The sequence below is a fragment of the Pogoniulus pusillus genome, chromosome 7 (genome assembly GCF_015220805.1).
Source record: "Pogoniulus pusillus isolate bPogPus1 chromosome 7, bPogPus1.pri, whole genome shotgun sequence".
In the NCBI taxonomy this organism is placed as follows: Eukaryota; Metazoa; Chordata; class Aves; order Piciformes; family Lybiidae; genus Pogoniulus; species Pogoniulus pusillus.
This window is the reverse complement of record NC_087270.1, coordinates 5,701,917-5,716,849: the sequence shown is the minus strand read 5'-3', so window position 1 is coordinate 5,716,849 and position 14,933 is coordinate 5,701,917. Positions and strand designations below refer to the sequence as shown.

The window sequence follows — 14,933 nt, the reverse complement described above, 5'->3', positions numbered from 1 at the left end:
CTAACATCCAGCCTACACCTACCCCGGCACAACTTGAGGCTGCGTCCCCTTTTCGTCTTCCTTTCCGTGTGTGTGCATGGGTATAATCTGAAGCCAGCAGAGCACAGAAGTGGTTGAGATTTAAATGATACAACTTTGCATTAGAATGAGAAAGTTGTATGAATATGTCCAAGATTCTTTTTTCTCTGCTTTTGTCCAGCACACATTCCAGAGGTGGGCTGGATGTGACGAAGTGCATCATTGAGTCTATGATTCTATGATTTCAGGATACATTTAATGCTGATGAACAGTCTTGGACAGCAACTCTGACAAACTCTGTTTTATCTAATCGAGCAGATTCTTCAAGGTTAGAGGCAGTGAGGTGGAGGAGGAGCTGCATTAGTGCTTAAAGCAATGGTGGCATGATGAAGCCAGTAATACTTTTATGGTCCACTGAGGAGCTAAAAAGTTGATTGTGTTTTTTAATATATTTGAATATTCCCAGATGTGCAGGAGTCAAACAGTAGGAGTTAGATAGGAGTCTTTCTCTTGGATCTGATGCTCACAGTCCATGGAACCTGCTGAAGCAGGCTGTGATTCCCTCTGATTTTTGTGTCTCATTGTTTTCTTACAAGAAAGCAGGGTAGTGATGGTGGTATGTCCTTCCCCTGTGGATTTGGGGTGTGGTTGGAATACTTGTAGGAGCTAGGAGTAAGGAAATGGCCCACTCCGCTTCTGGCTTCCAGGATGTATCCCTCTAGGGTTGCAAGCCTTCCCCCACACCCACCTCGCTCCAACTTTGGTCTTTTTCAACATGCTGAACATGGAAATCACACTCTTCAGTCTGCAAAAATTACCCCATGAAGTAAATGCAATGCAAATGCTGGAGCAAATTCTAAACCTGTGCTGTTTTCTGAAGGGATCTGAATTAATTAACTGAAGACCAGATATTGATGCAGGAATATGAAAGTTTTCTCCCACCGATTTGGCCAGATGAGAAAATACTGCAGTGCTTCCATCCTCGGGATGATAGGGTAGCACAGCGAGCCTTGCAAACAGCTTAAGTTCCCTGCTAGTGGGGCAGATGGGAAGTACCTCTTAGCACAGATAGAGTCATTGACATCTACACCTTTGCAAGGGCCAAAAGACTGCTTGAGTTTTTTCATGGAAGGCTGTTGTATGGGACTGGAAGATGCAAAACACAGCTATGGAGATGAGGTTTTGCACCAAAGGACATCAGGAAGTACTTGCACAGTCATTTCTTTCTCACTGCAGTGAAACACTGCAAATAACAGACCTGTAGCAAGGACAAGAGCTAGTTTTCTGGCAAGGGAGGAGCCAGTTTCCATGGTTTGTGAGCACCAATAGACCCCTGGCAAATGTTTGGACTGAACTGGCTGTTGTCTAGCAACATCCTTGAGAAACACAATGTGGTTTTATCTACAGGTCCTTTATATAAAAGCTTATGCTTTGCTCCAGATTTCCATGACTGCAAAACAGAGGTCACCATGAATCTGTGATCACTGGTTTGAAGATAAATTATAATTCCCCCAGCCTCATTTCTTTATTTTTTGATAAACCTTCATTTCTTACAGGGCATGTATCATCTTTAATCCTGTCTGATCTGTTAAAATCCTCTTGACTGGAGCTGATACATCAGAGAACACTCACTAAACAACCATCCCTTATTTTACCAGGCACCTTTTGTAAGTGTGCAGCATGACAGAGCTCCACGAAGCTGTGGCTTTGGGGGACTATGACCTAGTGGATGAAATTCTGAGGTCAGGACGCTGTGACCCAAATCACAAGGATGTTGACTGGCATGACAGGACACCACTGCATTGGGCTGCTGCTAAAGGTAAGCGCACCCTGTGCTCTGTTACCTCTCTGAACTGGTGACATGAGCACTGATTGTAATTACATCTTACCGTGATGGCAATTCATGCTGGGAATAGTCACAGCTTGTATATGATAATGTTACTTTCAGTAAGCCAAAAAAGATTAAAAATACCAATTTAAATGGGAGCTTTGCCTCAAAATAATTTACAGAGATGCCATCAAAGTGATTTTTTAACGTTTGTGGGGGTGGTTTTTGTCACGTGAAAATTTGCAGTGTACATAAGATGTACTTGCAGCTTGTCTGCTTGTCCTTCACATCAGTTTTCTAAGAGATGACTTTATACAGATCAAAGGAGTTATTTCTCATATACATCTACACAAATGAGCAGAAAGACAAGCCCACTGTATTCACAGTGAGGCACCTTCCCTTGCAGCTTCACTTACCTGCTACTAAACAAACCTTTGGTCTAGTAAAGCTGCTCATAGGATTTCCATTTTTTTAATGTTTAAGTTTAATTTTGCATTGAAATAAAAACTAAAACAAAGCAATGAAGTAGTCAATAGCCAATTGATCAGTGGCTAACTGAGATTGAAGTAGTCGGTAGCCAATTGATCAGTGGCTAATTGAGATTGAAGTAGTCGATAGCCGTTTGATCAGTGGCTAACTGAGATTGAAGCAGTCAATAGCCAATTGATCAGTGACTAATTGAGATTGAAGTAGTTGATAGCCGTTTGATCAGAGGCTAACTGAGATTGAAGTAGTCGATAGCCATTTGATCAGTGGCTAACTGAGATTGAAGCAGTCGATAGCCAATTGATCAGTGACTAATTGAGATTGAAGCAGTCGATAGCCAATTGATCAATGGCTAATTGAGATTGAAGTAGTCGGTAGCCAATTGATCAATGGCTAATTGAGATTGAAGTAGTCGGTAGCCAATTGATCAGTGGCTAATTGAGATTGAAGTAGTCGGTAGCCAATTGATCAGTGACTAATTGAGATTGAAGTAGTCGGTAGCCAATTGATCAGTGGCTAATTGAGATTGAAGTAGTCGATAGCCAATTGATCAGTGACTAATTGAGATTGAAGTAGTCGGTAGCCAATTGATCAGTGGCTAATTGAGATTGAAGTAGTCGGTAGCCAATTGATCAGTGGCTAACTGAGATTGAAGTAGTCGGTAGCCAATTGATCAGTGGCTAACTGAGATTGAAGTAGTCGATAGCCAATTGATCAGTGACTAATTGAGATTGAAGTAGTCGGTAGCCAATTGATCAGTGGCTAATTGAGATTGAAGTAGTTGATAGCCAATTGATCAGTGACTAATTGAGATTGAAGTAGTCGGTAGCCAATTGATCAGTGGCTAATTGAGATTGAAGTAGTTGATAGCCAATTGATCAGTGACTAATTGAGATGTGCTGTTCCAAAATTAGTAGAAAGCTTTTCATTTTTATTGTTTTTTGTTGTAAAATGCTTCTGGAAGCAGTTTTGTTTGGAAAAAAATATAAACTCAGCAGCTTCTAATGAGTGTCATTTGTCTGATAAATGAAATAGCCAGGTCACACGTGGAACCTATTGGTACATGACTGAGGGAATTATAATCAGCTGTGTGGCTGTCTTCTGCATCCTGGACGTCTAAAGATTAATGCAGGTGTGTCTTCTCTCCTTATTTTGCTGCCCAACACAAGGGCAATTGGAGCTGGTCAAACTCCTTGTGGATCATGGTGCCCGGCATTGCCTGCGGAGCGATGTGGGCTGGACCCCAGCTCACTTTGCTGCCGAGTCGGGGAGGCTGGGGGTGCTTCGCATGCTTCATTCCCTGCATGCTGCCATGGATGCGGCTGACCTTTTCGGCGACACGCCCAAGAGGCTTGCAGAAATCTATGGTCACCAAGACTGCTCCAGGTTCCTAGAAACGTGAGTAGTGATAACTGGTTCCACTACAGCAGCTGACAGGGCCCTGGCAATGAAAATTCAATTGCCTGCTATGTAGAGGTCCAGAACCAATACTTACCTTTCCACCTAAAGCCTATCTCAAAGCAGCAGATAGGCAAATATGAGTCTCTATCATGGGGAAACCATTCATTCACTTATTTCACTGCCTTCTATGCCTTGGTATGCTTTCAAAATCATGATCACTTCATGACATCATCTTTATAAGGATATGACCATGAAAATGAAAGCAAGAACTTAGAAGTATTGACTCCTTACAGTAGTGAATACTGAATGCACAGGCTGAATTGTTTAAGAACAGCCCTTTAGCAGTTGACATTAATGTGTGTCTATCATTTGGCTTTTTAGCTTAGGAAATGTTGGTTAGGTGGTGAGTCAGATGGTCTGAGAAGTGTCTGAATGATAGGTGTGCTAGTTCGAAGCAGGGTAGAATGTTTTGGTGAGAAAAAGTAGATTATAGGCTGTGAAAGGAAAACAGTGGTGATGCCTACTCCTCTCAGAGTCTTGCTGAAGCAGAAAGGAAAACATTAGATAACACTCTCACCATTTTGTCTCACTCTGCCTTGGGCTGCTGACTGAGCTGCATCTCTCTAACACACCCTCCACTCACCTTTGCTTCTTAACCTCTTGGCTGAACCTCTATTCTTCCTTGGGACTAGGGTAAGGTTGAGAGGGGCAGGGGGAAGGTGCAGGGGTGGTTGAGAGCTCCTCCTGGGGACTCAGGTTTCTGGGAGGGGAATTGTGTTTTCTGTATTACCTTTTCCCTTGTCTATTTCTGTATTACCTTTTCCCTTGTCTATTTCTGTCTATAACTGTCTATACTGTAAATATCTGCTTGTATATTGTGCTAGCTGTAAATAAATAGCTTCATTTATATTCCCAGAGCTGGCTGAGACTAGTCTGGGTGATTTCTAAAGGTGGGGGGGGGGGGGGGGGGGCGGGGGGGGGGGCGGGGAACACCCAAACCATCACAATAGGGCTCAGGGGCTTGCATTAAGTGGTGCAGTATTTAACTGGAAGCTTGTAGCTAGCAGTGTTCCCCAAGGATCAGCACTGTGTCCAGTCTTGTTCAATGTTTCCATCAGGGACCTGGGTGAAGGGACAGTGTGTAGACTTAGCAAGTTTGCTGATGATACAGAGCTGGGAGAAGTGGCTGACATTCAGCTAGACCTGGGCAGGTTGGAGAGCTAGGAAAAAGGGAAGCTGGTGGAATTCAACAAGTGCAAGCATAGGCACCTATACCTGGGGAGGAATAACTGCATGCACCACTACAGGCTAGAGGCTGACTTTCTGGAAAGCAGCCCCATGAAGAAGCTGGGAGTTGTGGTGGATAACAAGTTCACCGTGAACCCGCAGTGCGCTCTTGTGGCCAGGAAGGCAAATGGTGTCCTGGGATGCCTTAAGAAGAGTGTGGCCAGCAGGTCAAGAGAGATCCTCTCCTTCCTCTCTACTCTGCCCTAATGAGGCCACATCTGGAGTACTGTGTTCAGTTCCGTGCTCCACAGTTCAAAAGAGACAGGGAACTATTGAAAAGAGTCTGGCAGAGGGGTAGGAAGATGTTGAGGAGGATGAAGCATCTCTCTTACATGAAAAGACAGAGACCTGAGTCCTGGAGCTGTTTAGTGTGGAGAAGAGAAGACTGAGAGGCAATCTTCTCAGTGCTTATCAGTATCTAAAGGGTTGGGGACAAGAAAATGGACCCAAAGTCTTTTTAGTGGTGGCCAGCAACACGACAAGGGGCAGCAGGCACAAATTAGAATGCAGGAAGCCTCAAAGGAGAACCTTTTCTTGTGAGAGCACTGCTTTCCAGCAGAGCACTGGAACAGGCTTCTCAGAATGGCTGTCAGATCTTCTCTGGAGACTTTCAAGACCCTCCTGGACATGTTCCTGTGCTAGGGGCTTGGGGGAGTTGCGTGGATGTGTGGAGAGGGAATAGTGTGGCACTGAACTAGATGATCTCCGTAAGTGCCTTGCAACCTTACCACTCTCTTATTCCAATTCCTTCCACACAGAAGAGTTAGCTCTTACTGCCCTTAGACCTTCAGTTTAAAGGAATTCAAACAAGCAACTGATACCTAAGGTTTGGTAATTAGGTTTTTTACTACTGAGACCCTAGCTGGAATAAGCTTAGATCTGTCAGGGCATTTTCTTCCAGAGATGAATTTTCTCTTTATACTTTTTCCTAGGTCTTGGCTTGCTTAGTTCCTGCATCAGAAGAGGTAAATATTATCTTCCCCGAAGAGTGAAAGGTCTGCAGGCCTGTTCTGCTTGATTAATCACTTAGAGCAATTGCTGAGCTATTCAATGTTGTCATTTTAGGGCAAGAGGAAGTGGCCCCAAGTTGCACTAGGGGATTATTATATTGAACATCAGGAAAAAAAACATTCACTGAAAGGGTTGTCAAACACTGGAACAGGCTGTCCAGGGAAATTGTGGAGTCACTGTCTCTGGAGGAGCTTAAAAGATGTGTAGATGTGGTGCTCAGGGACATAGTTTAGTGGCAGACTTGGCATTTCTAGTTAATGTTTGGACTTGCTGATATTAATAATGCTGACAGGCAGTGTGTATGGCAGGCAGATTGACGTGCTGGTCTGAGCCACTTAGGCAACAGCCTACAGTGACTCGAGTTGCTGATAAAGGATTTTCTGAGGTGAATGACTAATTTAAAGTGGAAAACTTGCCTTTCAGAGCCATGTGCTGACCTGACTCACCCCATGAATTTACAATACACTGAATGCCTTCACCTTATGCAGCAGTTTCACCTTCTTTCTTCCGCAAACTTGGAGTTATCTGGGAGGAATTGCAGGCATTTTTAGTATAATCATTATTATCTTCTACTGCTTTAGGTGTGCAGAGGTAGTATCTGGTCAGACAGTGTTCTGCAGCTCTGGCATGAGCTATGCAGTACTGTCCCCTTATGCAGCAGTTTCACCTTCTCTCTTCATCAATCTTAGAGTTATCTGGGAGGAATTGCAGGCATTTTTAGTATAATCATGATTATCACAGTATCACAGTATCACCAAGGTTGGAAGAGACCTCACAGATCATCAAGTCCAACCCTTTACCACAGTGCCCAAGGCTAGACCATGGCACCAAGTGCCACATCCAACCTTGCCTTGAACTGCCCCAGGGACGACGACTCCACCACCTCCCCGGGCAGCCCATTCCAGTGCCCAATGACTCTCTCAGTGAAGAACTTCCTCCTCACCTCGAGCCGAAATTATCTTCTACTCCTTTAGGTGTGCAGAGGTAGTATCTGGTCAGACAGTGTTCTGTAGCTCTGGCATGAGCTATGCAGTACTGTCCCCTTATGCAGCAGTTTCACCTTCTCTCTTCAGCAAACTTGGAGTTATCTGGGAGGAATTGCAGGCATTTTTAGTATAATCATGATTATCTTCTACTCCTTTAGGTGTGCAGAGGTAGTATCTCTGGTCAGACAGTGTTCTGCAGCTCTGGTATGAGCTATGCAGTACTGTCCTGTGCTGCAGACAGAAAATAATAGAATCCTAGAATGTTTTGGGTTGGAAGGGACCTTTGAAGATCGTTTAGTTCAAATCCTGCTGCAGTGAGGATTTGATCCCTCTGCTCATGGTGTCTGTGGTACTGGTATGTAAATGTGATGGATATTTTGCTACAGAGCATCACCATTTGTTTTGGATAGTTGCCTTCATGCAAAAAGAGCGAGAAGACAATTTGAAACATAATGACCTGTGCCAGCTGTAGGGCTGGCATGCATATCTAAAATGGCAATAATCATCCAAATCCTTCCTAAATCCCAGTTCAGCCCTCTCTAGTGTTACTATGATTCTTGCCCTCTGGGTCTGGCTTCAGGTGCTCATGGCTCTATGAGCATACTCTACCTGCCCGAGCTAAGCCCTTGGTCTGTGCTGGGGGATGGTTGCATCAACATGTAAATTGTACATATATCAACATGTAAATATTAGTAACATGTAAATATTAGGAATATTCTGCTACAGTATATCAGTACCACTCACTGAGGTTTGCATGGACATGCAAAGGATAGAAAATAGCCTTCAAAATGCAGCTGCTTCTGAATAATAAACACATAGAGTAGAACCATAGAATCATAGAATGGATTAGGTTGGAAGGGACCTCTGCAGAAAGGGTGACAAAGCTGGTGAAAGGCCTGGAACACAAACCCTATGAGGAGAGGCTGAGGGAACTGGGGGTGTGCAGCCTGGAGAAGAGGAGGCTCAAGGGGGACCTCATTGCTGTCTACAACTCCCTGAAGGGACATTGTAGCCAGGTGGGAGTTGATCTCTTCTCCCAGGCAACCAGCAATGAAACAAGGGGACACAATCTCAAGTTGTGCTGGGGAAAGTCTAGGCTGGATGTTAGGAGGAAGTTGTTGTCAGAGAGAGTGATTGGCATTGGAATGGGCTGCCCAGGGAGGTGGTGGAGTCACCATCCCTGGAGGTGTTCAGGCAAAGCCTGGATGAGGCACTTAGTGCCATGGTCTAGTTGATTGGATAGGGCTGGGTGCAAGGTTGGCCTGGATGATCTTGGAGGTCTCTTCCAACCTGGTTGATTCTATGAAAATTATCTTTACAGAGTCACCATGAGTCACCTTAAGCATTAGAGTTGCAGAATCATAGAATGGTCTGGGTTGGAAGGGACCTCAAGGATCATCCTGTTCCAACCCCCTGCCATAGGCAGGGAAACCTCTCACTAGAACAGGTTGCTGAAGGTGACCTTGAACACCTCCAGAAAGGAAGCAGCCACAACCTCCTTGGGCAATCTCTTCCAGTGTCTCACCACCCTCACTGTAAAGAACTCCTTCCTAACATCTAATTTAAATCTCTCCTCTGCCAATTTAAACTCATTACCTCTCATCCTGTCATTACAAGAGACCTTGTAAATAGTCCCTCCCCAGCCTTCCTGTAGGCTACCTTCAGAACCTGGAAGGCTGCTATAAGGTCTCCTCAAATCCTTCCCTTCTCCAGTCTGAAGAGGCCCAGCTCTTGTAGCCTGTCCCCATAGCAGAGCTGCTCCAGCCCTCTAATCATCTTTGTGGCCCTCATGATTTGCATATTTTTTTAATCCCCCCCTTTTTTTAGATTTTTTCCCCTTGCATGAGAAGGGCTTCACCCTGCATGCTGTGAGAACTGTTGGGGATGGTGCTGAGCTGGCACAGACATCTGTGGCCCGTGTCTGCTACCATCATCTCTACAAACTGCTGAGTGTTAGAACTCCAGAGGCTCCTGCTGTCTAAGCCCAGGGTATATAGGTGTTCAATAACAGACTGGATGAGGCACTCAGTGCCATGGTCTAGTTGACTGGCTAGGGCTGGGTGCTAGGTTGGCCTGGATGATCTTGGAGGTCTCTTCCAACCTGGTTGATTCTATGATTCTATGTGAGTATATATATTTATTTATTAAAGAAGTGTCTAGAAAGACACTTGGTAGCACATACTTAAAGGAAAAGAACAGAATAGGAGTAGGATAGAATAGTTTGGTTGGAAGGGATCTACAGCAATCTTTTAGTTCAACTGCCCAACCACTTCAGGGCTGACCTAAAGTTAAACCCTGTTATTAAGGGCATTGTCCAAATGCTTTTCAAATGCTGTCAGACATGGAACATTGACCATCCCTTAAACATATATTTGTGTGCATGCATCTGTATATCTATGTACGTGTCTGTCTGTCTATCTAGTAAGTCAGCTCTGTGCAGCACATCTATGTGGAGCCACTGGCTTTGCTCTGTGCTCTCAGTGTTGCACTGATGTGACAAAGCTGCTGAATTACTGGGGAAAAAAATCCTGGTGTTCATTGGTATTTTGTCAGAGTTCTTTAAATGCTCAGGTAACTACACAATCAGGCTTCTGCAGTAGGAGGGAAGGATTGGTCTTCTCTTGGAAAAAGACATTCAGTTAGGGTGTCTTTCATAGAATCATAGAATTAACCAGGTTGGAAGAGACCTCCAAGATCATCCACTCTAACCTATCACCCAGCCTTAGCCAGTCAACTAGACCATGGCACTGAGTGCCTCATCCAGGCTTTTCTTGAACACCTCCAGGGACAGTGCCCCCACCACCTCCCTGGGCAGCCCTTTGCTCAGGTGCTGGCAGTAAGAGAGTGCAGAGGGGTCTCTGTGGCTTCGCCACACCACACAGGGTTCAGGACACAGCTCAGCCCATTGGCAATGAATGGAACTTTCAGTGACTTGAACACTTGGGAGCTGGACTAGATGACCTTCAAAGGTCCTTTCCATCCCAAGCCATTTCATGATTCCATGATTCGAACATGGGCATATTCAATCTTTTCAATGTTCTAGAAGAAGATTCCTTAGTGCCTACAAAATACAAAAAGGAGCTGTCTTTTTTCAGTTTGAGATCACTTCTTTTTGACTGTGATGGAGCCAAGCATGTGTAAAGATTGCAAGCTAAATGCTACCAACTCTTGATAGGAAAAAATATTTCAGAATGTGCTAGTTTGAAGCTAGCTAGAATGTTTTGATGAGAAGGATTAGATAACAGTGCTGATGTCTACTTCACTTATAGGCTTGCTGAGAGGTATAAGAACAAGAATCCAAACATAGATAAGGGAGTCCTTCTTCGTCTTCTTGGGGCATTGCCTGAGCTGCATTTCTCTCTCTAGCCTCTCTGCTGTCTCTCTGATTAATCCACATTGTTTCCTAGGCCCCTGGCCATTCCTAGTCCTGTCACTATCTGATATCCTAAACAGTTCCTCCCCAGCTCTTTTCTAGGCCCCCTTCAGATCCTGGAAGGCCACAGGAAGGTCACCTGGGAGCCTCCTCTTCTGCAGACTGCACAGCCCCAACTCTTTCAGTCTGTCCTCATGGGAGAGGTGCTGCAGCCCTCTGAGCATCCTCATGGCCCTTCTCTGGATATGCTCCAGCATCTCCACATCCCTCTTGTAATAGAGGTTGCAGAACTGGATGCAGTACTCCAGGTGGGGTCACAGCAGAGTGGAGTGGAGGGGGAGAATCACCTCCTTTGCCCTGCTGGCCACACTTCTCCTGATGCAGCCTAGGCTCTGCTTGGCCCTCCAGGCTGCAGGTGCACACTGCTGGCTCATGTTGAGCTTCTTGTCCACCAGCACGCCCAAGTCCCACTCCTCAGGGCTGCTCTCCAGCCACTCACTGCCCAGCCTGGATTTGTGTTTGGGATGAATTGTCATGTTTAATTCTGGATTTGAATGCAAAGTTTAGGAAAATTTCAGGGCTGAATTGCATTAGGCCTAGGTAATGTCTGGGGTTAAAAGGTCATCTATAAATATACCTTCAGCTTTGATGTTTTGTCATTAAGAATTTCTAGCACTACTGAATGAGCAGTAAAAAAGAAAAGGAAAGGGAAGTGTTGTGATTGCAGTGAGTTAATATGCCATGTACAGTCATATTAAACATGCTAAAGTCTACTTAATAGCAGACAAGTTCACAAGTTCACTCTTTGGGAGCTTTTAATGGTTAAAATTTTGATTCCAACGATGTGTAGATCCTCATTGAGGGTTTCTCAGCACAGCTCTCAGTGAGCACCTGGTCATTTGGGGGTGATTAATTGTGGTGGGTTGGGAAATTACACCTCCCTCCACCCCCACCCCAAATAAAACTCAGCTCAGGAGGCTTGAAAGTAAGATAAAGCTGTATTTTACTGCAAGCTAAATTTACAAGCATATATACAAGATATATTGACATGTATTTACGATTATTTGCAATAATACAGAAATCCAGTCCTTCCCCCTGGACAAAGAAAGTCCAGAAGGGGCTAATGCCACTTTGTTCTGTCCCCCCAGACAGAAAAGCAGCAAGGCTCATGTGTTACCAGTAAAAGGTTAGTGCACGATGTGGAGGAGTCAGAAAGGTGAGGGAACAGTGACAGAGCCAGAGCCCGAGAGCCAAGAAAGTGAAATTGTTTATGCATTGTTTTTTATTCCTCTTAGCAAACCAATGAATGGTACAGACATTATCATTATTATTCACAGTATCACAGTATCATCAGGGTTGGAAGAGACCTTACAGATCATCAAGTCCAACCCTTTACCACAGAGCTCAAGGCTAGACCATGGCACCAAGTGCCACGTCCAACCTTGCCTTGAAGTGCCCCAGGGATGGCGACTCCACCACCTCCCCGGGCAGCCCATTCCAGTGTCCAATGACTCTCTCAGGGAAGAACTTTCTCCTCACCTCCAGCCTAAATTTCCCCTGGCGCAGCCTGAGGCTGTGTCCTCTTGTTCTGGTGCTGGCCACCTGAGAGAAGAGAGCAACCTCCTCCTGGCCACAACCTCCCTTCAGGTAGTTGTAGACAGCAATAAGGTCACCCCTGAGCCTCCTCTTCTCCAGGCTAACCAATCCCAGCTCCCTCAGCCTCTCCTCCTAGGGCTGTGCTCAAGGCCTCTCCCCAGCCTCGTCGCCCTTCTCTGGACACACTCAAGCATCTCAATGTCCCTTTTAAACTGGGGGCCCCAGAATTGAACACAATACTCAAGGTGTGGTCTAAGCAGTGCAGAGTACAGGGGCAGAATGACCTCCCTGCTCCTGCTGGCCACACCATTCCTGATGCAGGCCAGGATGCCACTGGCTCTCTTGGCCACCTGGGCACACTGCTGGCTCATGTTCAGGCGGGTATCAATCAGCACCCCCAGATCCCTCTCTGTCTGGCTGCTGTCCAGCCACTCCGACCCCAGCCTGTATCTCTGCATGGGGTTGTTGTAGCCAAAGTGCAGCACCCTGCACTTGGAGCTATTGAACCCCATCCCATTGGACTCTGCCCATCTGTCCAGGCAGTCAAGGTCCCACTGCAGAGCCCTTCTGCCTTCTTTTCACAACCAATGCCCTGCCCCTTCAGTCTATATTAAAAAGAGTGTCCAGAAAGTTCCTCTCTCTTGTTTATAATTTAGAATCAAAATAGAGCATTAGCTCTTAAACCGCTGCATGAATGCTGTTATATTTGGGATGAGCCCCAGGGTTTTCTCAGGTGTTGCAGACAAGAGTGTTTTGGCCATGTGAATGCATGATCTGCTAATTTTTTAGATGAGCCACTCATGACTGAGTGCTGTGCTCAGTAGCTGAAGATTCACTCTTGCTTTCTTTCCCAGAGCTGAAGTGGAAAGCAGAAACTATCGCAGGACAGCCGTAATGAAAGGAATCCCCTTAGACCAGAGAGATGAAGACTGGGAACTCAAGAAAGAAGAGCTTGAAAAAAACCCACCATGTTCCTGGGAGAATTACACATCCTCCACTCAAAAGAAAAGTCAGAAAAAAAGGAAGAAGCAGTAGTGTCCCCTCCCTGTTTGGTGCCACAGATAACCTGCAGTGAAACGTGAAGGCACCGACAGACTTCAGATGCTTCAGGGGGTGGAATGTGGGCGAGCAGGAGAATTCACCTTTGTGATGTACTCTGAATACTGCTCTTAACAGAAAACAGCCACAAGGGCGTCTGTCTGTGTGTCTGTATGTACCAGATCTGAAATATCTCTAAATTGCTGAAGATGCTTAGATATGTTAATACTCCAAGTCACAGGAATGTCTAGATTAGAAGAAGTAACAGAAATGGTTCTATTCCTGATTGATTAATGAAAGCATCTGGGACTGTGGTTCTGCTCTGGTGGTGTCTGTGGTGGTTGCTTGTTTGCTTCTGGCCCTGAGTCAAGAGGACTATGGGGGCTTGTAGCCTCTGGTGTTGCCTGTCTTTTCCTTGTGAGTAGGGTGTATTTCCTCCTTCTGGCAGAAGGAAAGATGTCACTGTGGACCTTTTAGAGCACCAATGGTTCTAACAGCCTGTATAGTCTACTTAGGGCCCAACAAAAGGGGGAAATGGGAGCACTGACACAAAGCAGAGGAAAAAACTTCTATGCATGCAGTAGGGCAGAGAGGACATATAATGCTGGTGTGGGACATGGGCTTTTCTCCCCAAAGCCATTTCTCTCTTTGTCTTTAGAAGTGAGTCACAAGCTCTGGTTAAAATCAAGCGACCAACACATTGCCACATTAGTTACAGAGCAAAGGCAGTGACAGAGCTCACAACTTTACAGAGGACACAGCCATAGTGTGTCCATAGTGTGCAGAGAAGTAGTTTCAGGCAGGAGATACCAAAGCTTTTCTAGAAGGTTTGCAGTGTTGTTATTGCCCTTTTGCAGCTAGCCCATGTATCAGGTTTGTTGTTGCCTTCAACTGAATTCCAAGATGATGTAAATTAAATTATCTCAGCAATAATCAATTCATAGTGAATTAGTTCAAGTAATTTTGAGGCAGATGTCTTCCTTAGATAGAACATCTGTATCAGCTACACTGGCAACTGGAGTGATGAATTACAGAGCAAATTACTTTTTTTTTTTCCCTTAATAGCAAAGTTTCAGTGAGCTTCAGCTTTTATCATTTTACTCATTGTGAAACTTCCACTTCAGACAGAGCAGAGTCCTTAGAAATGTGTTTTTCAGTTCCTGAGTGTCGTGTGTGGAAGCAGGAGCTTTGTAGAGCTGCTTTTGGTGCTGCTCCTATTCAGAGCAGGGCAGGAGCAGGAATGGAAATGTGCTGGGCATTGCCTTACCTGGTGCCAGTGTCAGTCATGAAGGTTTGAATTGCAGCTCAGATGAGCTGTGCTGAGTGACACAAAGAAAGCAGGTGATTTTCTGCAGTGGAGAGTGTTTTGGTTTAGTGGCTGCCCCATGTCTGATCTGTGTCAGGATTCATCCTCTGCCTTCTCTTGTCCCTTTGTTGCCTCTGGTGCTCACACAGAGGGAGTGCATTCAGCAAAGCACAGTCAGGACAGCCTCTGTCGTCTTTCACTGCAGAGTTCAGATATAAATGAAGCTTTTCTGCCTTCCCTTCAAGTGTTCCAATTAACATCCTGAGGCTACTCTTGTTCCCTGAGCATGAGCTCTTCTGCTGAGTTTATTTCTGATAGCACATAGAAGTTAGGGAATCTTTCACATTCTTGTCTTACCAGATCTCTTTCACTGAGAGAAAGGAAGGTCTGAGAAGTATTCTGCTTCTAGAGTGACATTCCTGGTTATTCTCAGAAACATAGAATCATAGAATCAACCAGGTTGGAAGAGACCTCCAAGGTCATCCAGTCCAACCTAGCACCCAGCCCTAGCCAGTCAACCAGACCATGGCACTAAGTGCCTCAGCCAGGCTTTTCTTGAAGACCCCCAGGGACGGTGACTCCACCACCTCCCTGGGCAGCCCA

At 45.3% G+C, this 14,933-nt stretch overlaps 1 protein-coding gene across 1 annotated transcript; it reads left to right on the top strand.

Moving 5' to 3' along the window:
* The first annotated feature begins 1,453 nt into the window (after nucleotides 1-1,453).
* ANKRD66 (ankyrin repeat domain 66) lies at nucleotides 1,454-13,338 on the top strand. Its single transcript, XM_064145759.1, has 4 exons — nucleotides 1,454-1,575; nucleotides 1,677-1,837; nucleotides 3,502-3,730; nucleotides 12,841-13,338. Exons 2-4 carry the CDS (start codon nucleotides 1,699-1,701, stop codon nucleotides 13,019-13,021), a joined length of 549 nt encoding a protein of 182 aa, XP_064001829.1. The 5' UTR covers nucleotides 1,454-1,575; nucleotides 1,677-1,698; the 3' UTR covers nucleotides 13,022-13,338.
* Nucleotides 13,339-14,933: the final 1,595 nt, after the last annotated feature.

Bases quoted from the DNA above. Each gene is read 5' to 3' on its own strand.
- ANKRD66 (XM_064145759.1), top strand. From the start codon at position 1,699: ATGACAGAGCTCCACGAAGCTGTGGCTTTGGGGGACTATGACCTAGTG. The intron at 1,838-3,501 runs GTAAGCGCACCC...GCCCAACACAAG, and splicing joins GCATTGGGCTGCTGCTAAAG to GGCAATTGGAGCTGGTCAAA. The intron at 3,731-12,840 runs GTGAGTAGTGAT...TTTCTTTCCCAG, and splicing joins TGCTCCAGGTTCCTAGAAAC to AGCTGAAGTGGAAAGCAGAA.